At 41.6% G+C, this 14,287-nt stretch overlaps 1 protein-coding gene across 2 annotated transcripts in view; it reads left to right on the forward strand.

Moving 5' to 3' along the window:
- The window catches only part of NSD3 (nuclear receptor binding SET domain protein 3), a 97,569-nt gene that overhangs the window by 60,192 nt on the left and 23,090 nt on the right, over positions 1 to 14,287 (forward strand). Inside the window, exons 9-14 of one of the 2 annotated variants that reach the window (XM_068970893.1) lie at positions 237 to 282; positions 3,282 to 3,412; positions 4,440 to 4,568; positions 5,577 to 5,703; positions 11,927 to 12,124; positions 12,822 to 12,995. In XM_068970893.1, the coding sequence (XP_068826994.1) occupies positions 237 to 282; positions 3,282 to 3,412; positions 4,440 to 4,568; positions 5,577 to 5,703; positions 11,927 to 12,124; positions 12,822 to 12,995 (805 nt within the window). Of the gene's footprint in view, positions 1 to 236; positions 283 to 1,189; positions 2,485 to 3,281; positions 3,413 to 4,439; positions 4,569 to 5,576; positions 5,704 to 11,926; positions 12,125 to 12,821; positions 12,996 to 14,287 lie in introns of those variants that run through there. The other variant, XM_068970894.1, reaches the window with a different exon arrangement.

Genomic DNA, 14,287 nt, shown 5'->3' on the forward strand with positions numbered 1-14,287 from the left:
CCGAGCGCATGTGGCTGAGTGTTGCCCTTGGCGCCCAGCACAGGCAGCTCGGACTGAAACCCTCCCTGACCCTGAGACAGCTTTACCCAGAAAACGGGACCATGTCCAGATTTCAGATACATTCATTGCTCATCGTGACTTAGATTGATGGCCGTATTATCCCCCCCCCCCACTGTTAATTTAGCAGAAGGAAAGAAAAATTCCCCACTCATGCTGTATTTTTCTGTCCAAAACAGGTTGAAACAGTTCCTCAGGCTACAGTGAAGACTGGATTACAAAAAGGTGAGTTATTTATAATGTTGCTCTGCATTTTCCTCAATTAAAACCAATTTTAAAGAATTCTTCGTATTTCATGTATTTTTGTGTGTCTTTGTAAATCATTGTTGTCGCTCTTCAGTCAATGATTTGTGTGAAACTGAAGCATTCCCCTGTGTTTGTGTGTGTGTGCGTGCGCGCGCGCCTGCCTGCGTGTGTGTCTCTTAGAGTTGATCTTACTCTGTGCCTCCATGTGAAAAGTCTTGTTCGTTTTGGTAAATTGGAGAACACCATGTAGGCTTAATACCTGTTTGCAACTTTTCTCCTTAAGATTCTGGGGTTTCACTGGTTTATAAACTAGGGATGTGACGAATCCACTTTTTTTGGTATTCGACTGAATACCGAATAGTAGCTATGTCAATAGCTGGCAAACCTGGACTATGACAAATCAGACGAGACCACCTGATTGAAAAAAAAAAAATCTTACCACGTTTATTCTTACAGTGCTGTAAAATCTTTTTTTTTGTAAATTACAATGATTCATAGCCTACTTATGGCCATTATTTGCTGATCTTATGCAGAATCTATTTGAGATATGCACAAAGTTTAAGAAACCTTAAACTTAAGTCTGTACTTTCTGTGTGCAATTTGACTGCAGTACAAACTCCATAGCATTGATTCGTGCGTTTTTGGTGAGATCAGACTGTATTTAATGCCTGTAGTTTACTCTGGGCAAATTGCATTATTAAAAAAAAAAACACCAGCCTCTCTGCATTCTCGGGGAGAAGTCTGCAGCGATGGTCTCCGTGGAGATCCTCAGCAGAACTGAACAGCCTCTCGGAGGGAACACTGCTTGGCGGAGCTCCAAGAAAAGACATCGCGATCGCTGCGAGATTAGGAGGCCTGATTGCGTTGTGTTTCCACCATTCCACAGGGTCGGCGGACCGGGGCGTGCAGGGCTCTGTCAGATTCAGTGACAGCTCCGTCTCCGCAGCGATTGAGGAAACTGTGGACTGAGATTCCTGTACAATTTCATCCCAGAAACTCCAGACTTGTAGTCTCCATGCAAGATTTCTTTGTCGGCGGCTCGATAAAACAGTTTCTTTGTTTTCGATTTTGATTTTGCCAATCATCACTATTGGCGTTTTCCTGCCTGGTTTCTTCTTCAAGACTCTGAACAATTGCTTTAACATTCAAATGATTTTTTTTTTTTTTTTTTGGTCTGAGCTGGATGGGTACAGCTTAAATCATGGGTCCAGCCTAAAAAAACCATCGTTTAACTTACATTGATCAATTTCAACATGGACTGTTTTTGGGGGTTTTTTTGTTTTTTGTTTTTTTTTCGGTTTTGCGTTTTTAAATAAAGCATCATTAATGCACATCGCAGGGTTTTGCCAAACAGCCCAAACTGTATACATTACAATCATTAAAAGCTCTTATTTTTTTTAACATTAGTGCCGTTATCATGGAGAACAGCGTGGTGGCTGCCTGTGGGCAGTCTGTCCTTTTTCTAGCATTTTCAGAAACTCATCGGAAATGGCGGTACCTGTGTTTCCCTCCGAAAGCCTCTCAGTACAGCACTCCTGTTCCTCTCTTAAAACTCCTTGTTAATCCAGTGATCTTTTAGGCCAAGGAAATATGTTGTGGTGGTGTTCTGGGTCCGTACACCAACAATGAAGGAGATAGATTTGTGTACTTGTGTTTTTTTTTTTTTTTAAATCAGCGTTAACATGGGCAGGCACCCTCACTTTATAGATGTAAGGAAACCCTCAGTTGAAAACCTTGTAGGATGGGATGTGATGACGAGGTTCCGGTTAACCTGAGCAGTCTCACGAGGTCCACATCCTCCACCACAGACCGTGGCCACACACCAAGTACTGCTCCCCGCCCAGCCTTTGCGGATCTTCACGGCCCTCGGGAGACCTGTTCCTCCTGGGTCTCTTCTGGACTGCACACCTCCACCATAGCTTCCTGGGCTGATCTAAGATGTCTGTCTGTTGTATGGAAATTTTTTGGGGAAAAAAAATGTCCCAAACACAAAACTGTGGGTTGAAATATTAAGCGTCTCCTTGATTCCTTTGGTATCCACCGTGGCTGATCCACACGTTCCATCGTGGCTGTTTCTGTATAGCCTATACTGCATTAGCCTGAGAGATTGTTGCTTTGTAACTTTTTGCACTATTGTTTTGGCCGGATTTGTATTACACACAGTTTAAAAAAAAAAAAAAATTCTACACTATTCTCTGCCTTTTTTTTTTTTTCATACTTATTCCTTCCCGCACCAGTTCCACACAGAGGCCTCTCATCCAGCTGTTCGTGATTTGGCTGCACTTGAACATTGATTGTCTGTTTACAGCCCTCAGCACTGTGTCGCCTAGATGGCATGATGTGTGTCGCGGTGCTGCAGCACTTGTAATGGTCACAGTAACTGCCCTCCACCGAGGAAGTCTCAGACGAACAATTGTGAACATCCAGGATTTATCTGGGGTGGGGGGCAATGATCATCTGAAATGCAAAATTCGGGGGAAAATGGCGCTATCCGTGTACGACTCGAATACGAATCAGAGATTTGTCACATCCCTAATAAACAAGAAGGAGGTGTCTCTGCAACCATATTTGTAAGCTGCACAGTGTGTTGGGTTTTATGTCTTCCCTCCCCCCACCTCCCCCCCCCAAATTGAACGGCTCCTTGCATTGCTCCCAATCGATCCGCTGTCCTGCAGTTCTCACCGAATTGGTGTTTAGGTCGGAACTTGGGCTCTGTGCCCAAAAATAGCTTTAGTGCAGGAGCTCAGAATTGAATGTTTTCAAAGAGCGGTTGTAAATTACATCACTCACCATCAGGAAGGTCAGAAGCTTATGAAGTTTTGACTCGTGACTTCAGTGTTACAAAGAGAGCTATGCTTTTTTTTTTTTTCTCACACTACAGATGAGTTTGGGGAAAGAAAATATTCTCCCACAAGAAAAAATTAAAACAACAAATGTTAAGCACTATTTTAGGATTAATTTCGGTGTGTTGTATTAAGGTGCCAGCGAGATTTCAGATTCCTGTAAACCTCTAAAGAAAAGGAGCCGCGCCTCAACCGACGTAGAAATGGCTGGTTCCACGTACAGAGACACGTCTGACTCCGATTCCAGAGGGCTGAGTGACCTGCAGGTAAGTATGTCCCAGAGCCTGGGTGCAATGCCGTCTTGCTTTGCCAAACCAAGTAACCAAGTAATGCTTTGCCTGGCTTTTTTTTTTTTTGGCGAGAATGGGAATTGGGAAAAAAAGATATGGGTAGTAAAGGAACCATTTTGGTCATTTTATAACTTAGTGCGGGGGTCACTCCGCAGAAAGAGAGAGGCAGTGGAACTTCCCTCAGCAAAGCTGAGGGGTCCTGAGAAGAGGTGAGCCTGCTGTCCGCCAACCCAGCCCCTCGGCAAGTGAGAAACAATCAGGCGCGACAGGGGTTCCCTCTGAGCAGTTCCGCTTTATTGCCGTAAACTCTTGGTTTATATAGGCAAGCAAGGGGGTTCTGCGAGGGACCTCCCATAGTTGCACCAATCACGTTAAAGGTCAAATTATAATACGTATATAAGGTCAAGTCGTCATGAGTTTAACAGGAGTCTATGGTAATCACACACTGTCCACGTGTACGGAAGTCAAAAGAGCCAATCAAAAACTTTAACATGGACCACGCCCCTATCTTTTCCGCCGGACGCCATCTTGGCTTCCAACCGCAAAAGCTAGCCCGTTTTTTTTAAGGTTTCCTATGTAGGGCCCCACAACTTAGGAGTCTCTTAACTTTGCTAATCTCTTGGATCGGAGGTTTCCAACCTCTGGGATCTAAGGCCTGACGATCCGAGGTGGAGCTGATATAGTAATAACAGAAATCAAACTCAAATGTAATGCACTTGAATCATCCCGAACCCACACCCCGCCCTGCTCCCCTAGTCCATGGAAAAGTTGTCTTCCATGAAACCTGTCTCTGGTGCCAAAAAGGTTGGGGACTGTGGTTTTTTTTGTTTTTTTTTTTTTTCCATTTTAACAGTTTCTGTCAAACACCAGACATCTGGTATCCAGGGGTTTTAGAAAGAAGAGGTTGTGGGAAGATTTATCTGAGCAAGGCTTACTAGGATTATCATAGCACCTAATTTTGAGATTTTTGTTTTTTTAAAAGCTTGTTCTGTTTTCCATGCAGGCAGGCTTTGGAAAGCAAGTCGATAGCCCTTCAGCTACTGCAGAGGCAGACGTTTCTGATGTGCAGTCCGTGGATTCAAGTTTGTCACGAAGAGGCACTGGAATGAGCAAGAAGGATACTGTGTGTCAGGTAGGCAAGGGGCCTGTCCTGCAGCTTGAAACAATGGCCACGATGTCCTGCCAGTACAACGCTTCTGTCCTGTCAGTATAGTATATTTCTTTAAAAAAAAAAAATTGTATTCCTTTGTTTGGCTTCACTGGGTCTTCCTTACAGTATGTGGGATCTAGTTCCCTAATCAAGGATCGAACCCAGGCCCCCTGCATGGAGAGCAAGGAGTCTTAGCCCCTGGACCACCAGGGAAGTCCCAGAGAGGGTAGTATCTTTCTGAATTGCAATATTACTTTAAAGCTGCAGACCTCAAAGCCACTTCTGGCTCTTTTCTTCCCTTTCGGAGTTGGAATACTTACTATTCACATGAAACTGCGGGTCCTCACTGGGATATTGTTGTTTAGTTGCTAAGTCAGATCTGACTCTTTTGCCACCTCGTAGACTGTAGCCCACCAGGCTCCCCTGTCCATGGGATTCTCCAGGCAAGAATACTGGAGTGGGTTGCCATTTCCTTCTCCAGGGGGTCTTCCCAACCCAGAGTTCAAACTGGAGTTTCCTTCATTGGCAGGTGGATTCTTTACCACTGAGCCACATTGGAAGCCCCCTTTATTGTGATACTCTCTTATTAATTAGAAGTAAATGACAGATGTCTGCCTTCAAAAACATTCTCTTAAATTTAAGTTGATGTTTTTAAGGTTTATTTCCCCTTTCTGAAAAATACTGCTTTGCACTGTGAAGCAGAGTTGAAGTCTGCAGATTCCAAAGAAGGAATCATCAAAGATCGAGTATAACTTTTAAACTTTATATATATTGGGTGCAGGGAAGAGTTTGCTAGTTCAGTGATTCTCAAAGTGAGGGCCAAGGGCTAGCCGCACTGGCACAGTCAGGATACTTACTGGAAATTCTCAGGCCCAACCCAGACCCACTGAATCAGAAACCGTGGACCCAGCAAGCTTGTCTTCACAGGCCCTCTAGTGGCCCCGATGCCTGGTAGAGTTTGAGAACTGCTGTTTTTTTGCCTTGTTACAGATCTGTGAAAGCTCTGGCGACTCTCTGATTCCCTGTGAGGGAGAGTGCTGCAAACACTTCCACCTGGAGTGCCTGGGCTTGTCATCACCCCCTGATGGAAAGTTCGTCTGTGTCGAGTGTAAAACTGGTGAGCATCCCTATTCTGGGTAGATACAGGGCGGCAGGTGAGGGTATACAGAGCCTCTGTCTCCTCTGACTGTACAGAGGTTACATCAACCTCTGACTGTGATGGTTACATCACAAACTGTAACCATGGGGAGCTGTATTTTTAGTGGAAAGATGGAGGGGCCAGAAATTGGTTTGAGGGGGTTGTCACCATTTATTTCTTTTACCCCATATGTAGACTTCCACCAGTCAAAATAATTTATAGAGAAAGGAATAGGTAAGTTTTTATTTCTTTTGTGTCATAGCCTCACTTCTAGGTAAAGTCATGGAAAGCAGGATGTTACCAATAATGTAAGTGAAAAGTCACCTGGTTGTGAGATGGCCTGGTAGTGCTTCTAGGAACCTGTTTGTATGTTTTTGTGGGTTTTATTTCGGTTTTGCTGTGAGAAACTATGAGCCAGTTGGATGTCAAGTATTTATGATATGCTGACCTTACCTTTGATACTTTATTATTTTCCTACTCTTTCCCCCCTTTATTTGGATTCTCATAGATATTTATTTTATACTTTTTTACTTGTATGCCTCCAAAAATTTCTTGTATATTCCAAACTCTATTAGAACAGTAACTTTGTTTTTAACCAAACACTTCCTAAATGCCAGCTGCTCTTAATACTCGGCATTTTGTCTTCTTATCTTGTTTGATCCTCAATACATTATGAGATCACTACTATTATTATGTCCATTTTACAGAGTGTGAAACTGAGGTTTAGAGCGTTTGGTTCCCAGCCTTGCCCAGAGTCACAAAGATATACGTGGTGAAGCTGGGGTTCCGGCTCAGGAGGCAGAGCTTGACCCCACAGTCCTTGCTCTTTCCCATTGCCTTCTGCCACCTTGACCCAGTAGACAGGGATCATGTATCATATATTCTCACCATACCCACACACCCGTACTTATATACACAGGCAAAAACTAAGCTACAGAAGCTAAGGGAAATAACTTATATTTTTCCCTATGTAAGGTATCATTTTATTGATCACATTTAGACTGTGCAGAAAAACTTTTGGACAGTTTGCCAGCTGACAGCCTCAGAGTCAGATTATCTACACATTGTTTTATTTGGCCTTCAGGATGAGTTCTGAACGTGTAAACACACAACAAGCACGTACTTTTGGTTCCCCACCTTACCTACTGTGCCCTTATTCTGAAACCCTGTCACTCAGTCATTGATGTGCCTGGCGCAACTAAGCTTTCAAATTTTCAGCCTGTAGTTTAAATTACTGATAGGAAGGACCATGTATCTCAGTATTAAAACACTCTTAGGGCTTCTCTTCTAACTCTAGAATCCAGCAGAAATCTGCCAACAAATGTTAGATGTAATCTATTTGGTACACATCTAGAAAGTTTAAGAAGCAAATTTGCTTTAAAAGCAATTTAAGTAAACAAAGTTAGAGGACTCATACTTCCTGATTTCAGAATTTGCTACAAAGCTACAGTAATTAAAACAGTGTGGTACTAGCATAAAGACATGAACCAATGAAATAGATTGGGGAGCCCAGAAATAAACTCACATATAGTCAAATGATTTTTTAACAAGGGTGCAAACACTGGTCAATAGTGTTTTCAATAAGTGGTGCTGGGAAAATTGGATCCACATTCATTGAACTTGAACCCTTACCCTATGCCATATATATATATATATTAATTCAAAATGATCACAGATCAGAACATAAGAGCTGAAAGTATAAATTCATAGGTGAAAACACCATAAATAAATAAATAATCCAATTCAAAATTGAGCAAAGGACTTGAATAGACATTTCTCCAAAGAAATAATACAAATGGCCAGTAAGACATGAGAAAATTTTCATTCTCATTACAAACATCATTAGTAATCCAGGAAATGCAAGAGTAACTGTTTTTTAAATTGCTTTTGATACATTTTTTTATCACATGAAAATCAGTTGGATACCAGTGTGGTACACTGCCAACATATTAGGAATGTAAACTCAGATTCTTTAAGGTAATTTAGGAAGTTTTTTTGTTTATCAAAAGATAAACACATTACATGTAAAAAGTATCACAGGATACATGCGTGATAAGTTCTTATACTTCCTGTTAGGTAAAAGACGACCAGGTACACCCAAAAAATGTTTAACGGGCTTTAATGGCGAAGTGCTCCCGGGCGGGGCTCCCGGGCGGGGTTCCCGGACCCTAACGGGGCAGGTCGAGGAAATCCACGCGCCCGGATCGCGTTGCTTTGGAAGTTTGTTTATATATGCACGTTGCGAGGGATGGCTGGGCTAGCCGATGGAGGTTTGGATAGGCTGCTGGTTCGTGGCGTCGCGAGCTGATAGGTTTCTCTATGCGGCTGGGGCGGGGCGGCTTTAAGCTGGCGGAGTGTGCTGTCATTGGTCCCTGGCATCTGGGAGGCTCCCTCCGTTAGGGACTGAGGAGGGGGCGGCTCGTCATGGCAGCCGGCGAAGTGTGCTGTCATTGGTCCCTGGGATCTGGGAGGATCCTCCGTTAGGGACTTTCTCGCCAGCGGGAGGGAGAGGAGGGGCGGCCCATCATGGCCCCCCGGGTCCGACCTTACACTTCCACTTTCTATTGTTTAAGATAAATGTGACTTCTGGATAGAAAACATTTTCATTGACCCTTTTGAATAAAATGTGTAACAGGCAGTTTTACTTGTTAACTTCTTATTCTAAGAAGACCATATTTTTAGGAAGACCACGTCCTACTGGGGCTTCCCTGGTAGCTTAGTTGGTAAGGAATCCACCTGCAATGCAGGAGACCCAGTTTGATTCCTGGGTCAGGGAAATCCCCTGGAGAAGGGATAGGCTACCTACTCCAGTATTCTTGGGCTTTCCTTGTAGCTCAGCTGGTAAAGAATCTGCCTGCAAAGTGGGAGACCTGGATTCGATTCCTGAGTTGGGAAAGGCTACCCCCTCCAGTATTCTAGCCTGGAGAATTCCAGGGACTGTATAGTCCATGGGGTCACAAAGAGTTGGACACGACTGAGCAACTTTCCCATGCCCTAGTGAGGAGGGAGAGCAGTGGAATCATCCCCATGCTAGAGCCCTAAGCCTGAGTCTTACAGGGATTTACAGCTCAGCTCTATTAGTGTAACGGCACTGCTCGTTACAACAATTTTCGTTTATATTAGACTTACTTTGATCATTATGAAAGCCTATTTCATTTTTATATGGAGCAGTTTATGCATTAGGTAAAGCCAAACCTTTTAAACTTTAAAATAATTTTCTTTTAATTTTTTACATTTCTGAAAGTTATTTTAAAAACAATAGTATTTCTTTCTTATCTACCCATATGTTAAAATATAATTTGAAATTATATATATGCAATGGGACAACAGCAACCCCAGAAAAACCCTGCTGTTCTTTATTTCTGTAGCAAAAACAATTTTTTAAAAAATTTGAACATGACTGTGTGTATACTAATTTTGAAGAATTTTTATAATTCACCCAATTTAACACTGCTGTATTTTATTTATGCAGCAAAGCCAGTTAAAAACAACAAGTATTTGAACATCACAGTTATAAGTACTAATTTTAAAAGATCTTTATGACTTAGTCAAATTGTAATGGTTAGCTACTTCCAAAACCACATCCAACTTTCTGTTAAAAATCAGAACAAAAAACTATTCCTTGTACATTTTTTTCCTTCAGAATTTTTATAACATCATAAGAAAAATGAGCAAAAGACTTGAACACTTCCCAAAAGATGAATCCAAATAAATAGCCACTTAAAATTTCCACATGTCACACAGACACAAAATGAAAACGCCAATCCTGATTTTAAAAGGCAGATAATGACAGCTTTCGGTTGTTTGCAGTTGCAAACAGTACTTCAGCCAACATCCTTTTACACGTACAAGTCTTCTCTAGCACAGACAGCAAGTAGAATGTCTAGGCCACAGAAAGTAAATGTCTCCTTTCAGAATGGATACTGCTTTGCTGCCTTCTGAGCTAGTTCTTTCCAACTTACCTCCTACCTTTTATGAGTCCCTGTTTCACCACACCCTAATCACAGCCAGCATTATCAAACTCCATGCATTTTTTTCCTATTTGATGAATTTTTCGAATGTTACTTGTGGTTTTAATTAGCATTTATCTGATTACTAGTAAAGTTGAGCATTTTGGCACATGTTTATTGGCCGTCTGTCTTTTTTGCTTTCTATAAATTGCCTGTTCATACCCTTTGCCCACTTTTATATTAGGCCATTTCTACATTGATTTGTAGTTCTTTATAGTGGTTCAGTTGCCAAGTCACGTCAGACTCTTGCGACCCCATGGACCGTAGCCTACGAGGCTCCTCTGCCCATGGGATTTCCCAGGCAAGAATACTGGAGTGGTGTGCCATTTCCTTCTCCAGGGGATCTTCCTGATGGAAGGGTCGAACCCCATGTCTCCTGCACTGCAAGTGAATTCTTTACTGCTGAGCCACCAGGGAAGCTCATAAGTCTTGTGCTCTTTGCTTATATATGTTATATATATTTTCCCCATGATTCTTCTTTATTTTGTATTGATTGATTGATTGGCTAATGCATGGATGCTACGTTGCTTCAGTTGTGTCGGACTCCTTGTGACCCTATGGACTGAGCCCTCCAGGCTTCTCTGTCCATGGGATTTTCCAGGCAAGAATACTGGAGTGGGTTGCCATTTCCTCCTCCAGGGGATCTTCCCCACCCAGGGATCAAACCCGAGTCTCTTATGTCTCCTGCATTGGCAGGCAGGTTCCTTACCACTAGTGCCATCTGGGAAGCCCGATTGATTGGTTAAAGCATAGTTGATTTATATTAGTTTCAGGTGTAAACCATAATGATTCAATATTTTCATAGAATATACTTCTTTTAAAGTTATAAAATATTAGCTATATTTCCTGTGCTGTACAATATATCCTTGCATCTTACCTATTTTATTATACATAGTAGTTTGTACCTTTTAATCACCTATGCTTATCTTGCCCCTTTTCATCATGCCTCTTCCCACTGGTAACCATTAGTTTGTTCTGTTTCTGTGAGACTGTGTTGTTATATTCATTCATTTGATTTTTAGATTCTACATATGTGATAATATCACATATGAACTCTTTGTATAACAAAACATAATCCTTTGTCATCCTTGTTGCATTTATTTTTTTTACATCTGTTTGTTTTTCACTTGTTCCTTTTTTTTTTTTTTTTTTTTCCTTCCCCATTCGAATTGTTTCTGTCTCAAAATGTTTGGCAGATTGATGAGTGGAGCCTTCTGAGCTTCAGAGTTTCTGTATTGGTTTCTAATTGTAGTTTCAATTTCCTAAATAGTTTATAGAACTATCATATTTTCTATTTATTTTTGTGCCAGTGTTAATAAGTTCTGTTTTTCTAGGAATCAGTTCATCTAAATTTTCAAATTTATGCAAAAAGGTAGTGACATCCTCCTATTTGTTTAAACATTTGTAGGATTTGTAGTGATGCATCATTTTGCATTTTCGATATTCTTAATATTGCTGCTTTTTCTCCATTTTTTTTATTAGTTACTTATTGCCAGGGATTTCAGTTCTTTTTCAGAGAACCGAGTTTCAGTTTTGTTAGTTATCCCCAGTCCATATTGACTTCACCCACTTCTTGCAGAGTGCATTCACAGGTGCAGAATTCTGGCTTGGTAACAGCTTTCTTTCAGCCCTTAGTGATAGCATCCCCTGGCTTCCAGCTTTCTCTTTCCATCAGCTTTCAGTTTTGTTTCTCTGAAGGTGATTTTAATATTTTCTCTGTCCTTGATTTTCTACAGTTTTAATAAGACATCTAGCCATAACTTTCTGTTTTTATTAGGATTATGAGTTTTCATTTTATGTCTGATCTACAAATGGAAATTCTGATTATCTGATGACATCTGTCTTTCCACTGGTTATTTCTTTATTCTTAGTTGGGAAGACCTGCTGCTCTCAAGTGTTGAAAAATTCTGCTCTAGGTTTTCTATGGACTCTATTTTAGTGTAAAGTGAGAAGTGGGGATCTGAATTGCTTTTAGTGCTATATCTTCAAATGGGTGATCAATTATTGTAGAAAGTCAATTATTCTAGCAAGTTTTATTGTCATGTTTTAACTGTTTTCAGCGCTTTTTGTATATTAAAATCTTACACATAGTAGTAGAATCTGTAGGGGGAGGAGTTAGCTCTCTGATATCAGTAGCTGCTTCTGATTTAATCCAGATTTTATTTAAACTGTGTTCCTCACCAATTTTGCAGGACAGCACCCGTGTTTTTCATGTAAAGTGTCTGGTACGGATGTGAAGCGTTGCTCTGTCAGCACTTGTGGGAAATTTTACCATGAAGCCTGTGTCCGCAAATTCCCAACTGCCATCTTTGAATCAAAAGGCTTCCGGTGTCCCCAGCACTGCTGTTCTGCCTGCTCTATGGAGAAAGATATCCACAAAGCAAGTAAAGGTAAAACAAAGCTAAGGAAGGGGACAACGTTTGGGGTTGTTTTAAGTGCAATGGCAAACAGTAAGCACATTATTATAAAGAACATTGGGCATCCTCCCTTTGTTTATCTATAGCTGTTGCAGCTGGGCCACAGTAGATAGTAAAGTAAGTGGTAAATAGATAGTAAAATAAAATTAGTAAAGTAAGATAGTAAAAAACACAGCCGTATCTGACTCTCTGTGACCCCATAGACTGTAGCCCACCAGGCTCCTCTGTCCTTGGGATTATCCTGGCAAGAATACTGGAGTGGGTTGCCATTTCCTTCTGCAGGGGATCTTGCCAACCCAGGGATCAAACCCGTGTCTCCTGCATTGGCAGGAGGATTCCTGACCACTGAACCACCGGGAGAACCCTAAGATAAGTGGATACAAGGTTCTAATTCAGACCATGAGAAGGAAATTCCATATGTTCAAAATTACCCCTGGAGATTCCTTCAACAGGTGCCATATTGGCGACCACCATTTCTCCAGCACTGGAGCAGACAAAATTTTTTTGAGTGACCTCTAGATGGGCACTACATTTAGGGACCATACAGCACAGAAATGGCAGAGCCAAATTAGTTCTACTATAACCAGCATCATCCTGGGTCCCCAAAGATCTCCCTTTGTGTCAGCAGATGCCTTGTGACCCAGGTTCCTCCCTGACCGTCTTCCAATAGGTCGCATGGTGAGATGTCTGCGGTGCCCGGTCGCCTACCACTCCGTAGATGCTTGCATTGCCGCCGGCAGCACCCTTGTGTCTTCCTGCGCTCTCATCTGCAGTGACCACTCCACACGGAGCACTGGCTCTTCCTCTGCTGTAAATGTAGGCTTTTGTTTCGTTTGCGCCAGAGGTGAGTCTCAGTCCTTTCTCTTCAGGTCTTTCTAGGTTCATTGGTAAATTTCCCCATTAAAATCGAGTTCCAGGAATACCCCTAAGAGAGATGCACACTTGCAGCAACCAGTCCCTTTTGTTAAATTAAGATACTCAGACTGTTAGAATGTTAATCCTTCCATAAATTAAGCTAAATTCTGCTTAATTTCTTAGTAACTTAGAATTAAAGATGAGTCCTCAGTGTTCCTGTTTGGAGCATCAAAAGATTACAGTTGATCCTTGAACCACGTGTTTGAACTACCCGCATCCACTTGTGTACACTGTTTTCTCAATGTGTACTCCAGTGTTGGTGGAATCCACAGATGCAGGAGAGAGACAACTGTAAAGTTACAAAGGATGCTGACTTCGTGGGGGTCAGTGCCCCTAACCCCCACATTGTTAAAGGGTCAACTCTCTTCACTTTTCCAAACAATTCTTCGGTTTGAAATAGAATCTTCTCATGTCATATTATGTAATCCAGAGTTTCCAACTAATTTAGATTTCACTTGCAAGGCAAGAAGATCACATTTATTTTTCAATTATTTATGTTGTATTTTATCATGTTTTGGTCTGGCATCGAGGGAGGCCTAATGGGATACAGCCAAGGCAACATATGGGGTGTATTAGTTAAGAGCCTGCAGTGCAGGCTTTCTTACTTGCCAGCTGTTGATACTTAAGTCTGCCAAGAGATTGATCAATTAAAAACAATATTGTATCCCTGAGGGTGTCAGTGAACTTAAGTTCGTGATAAATCTAAAGTAAAATTTCTTTAGCTGAATATGATACGGAGTATTCACCTTTACAGAATGTCTCAGCTATTTTATAATAAAAACAGTTTTTAGTGTAATGTTTAGTATAATCTAAAGTGTAAGCATTTTAGAAATCAACTAATATCCTCAAACACAGTTTCTTGGGATTTTTTTTGTTATAAATGCTGAGTTTTCTAAACTTCCGTTAGTGTGAAATTCTTGAAAGGATTCTATGGCATGTCAGGCCTATTAGATTATGTTTAGCCTATATTGTGGAGAAGGCGATGGCACCCCACTCCAGTACTCTTGCCTGGAAAATCCCATGGACAAAGGAGCCTGGTAGGCTACAGTCCGTGGAGTCGCAAAGAGTCGGACACAACTAAGCGACTTCACTTTTACTTTTTACTTTCATGCATTAGAGAAGGAAATGGCAACCCACTCCAGTGTTCTTGCCTGGAGAATCCTAGGGACAGGGGAACCTGGTGGGCTGCTGTCTGTGGGGTCGCACAGAGTTGGACACGAC

The sequence above is a fragment of the Capricornis sumatraensis genome, chromosome 4, assembly GCF_032405125.1.
Source record: "Capricornis sumatraensis isolate serow.1 chromosome 4, serow.2, whole genome shotgun sequence".
NCBI lineage: Eukaryota > Metazoa > Chordata > Mammalia > Artiodactyla > Bovidae > Capricornis > Capricornis sumatraensis.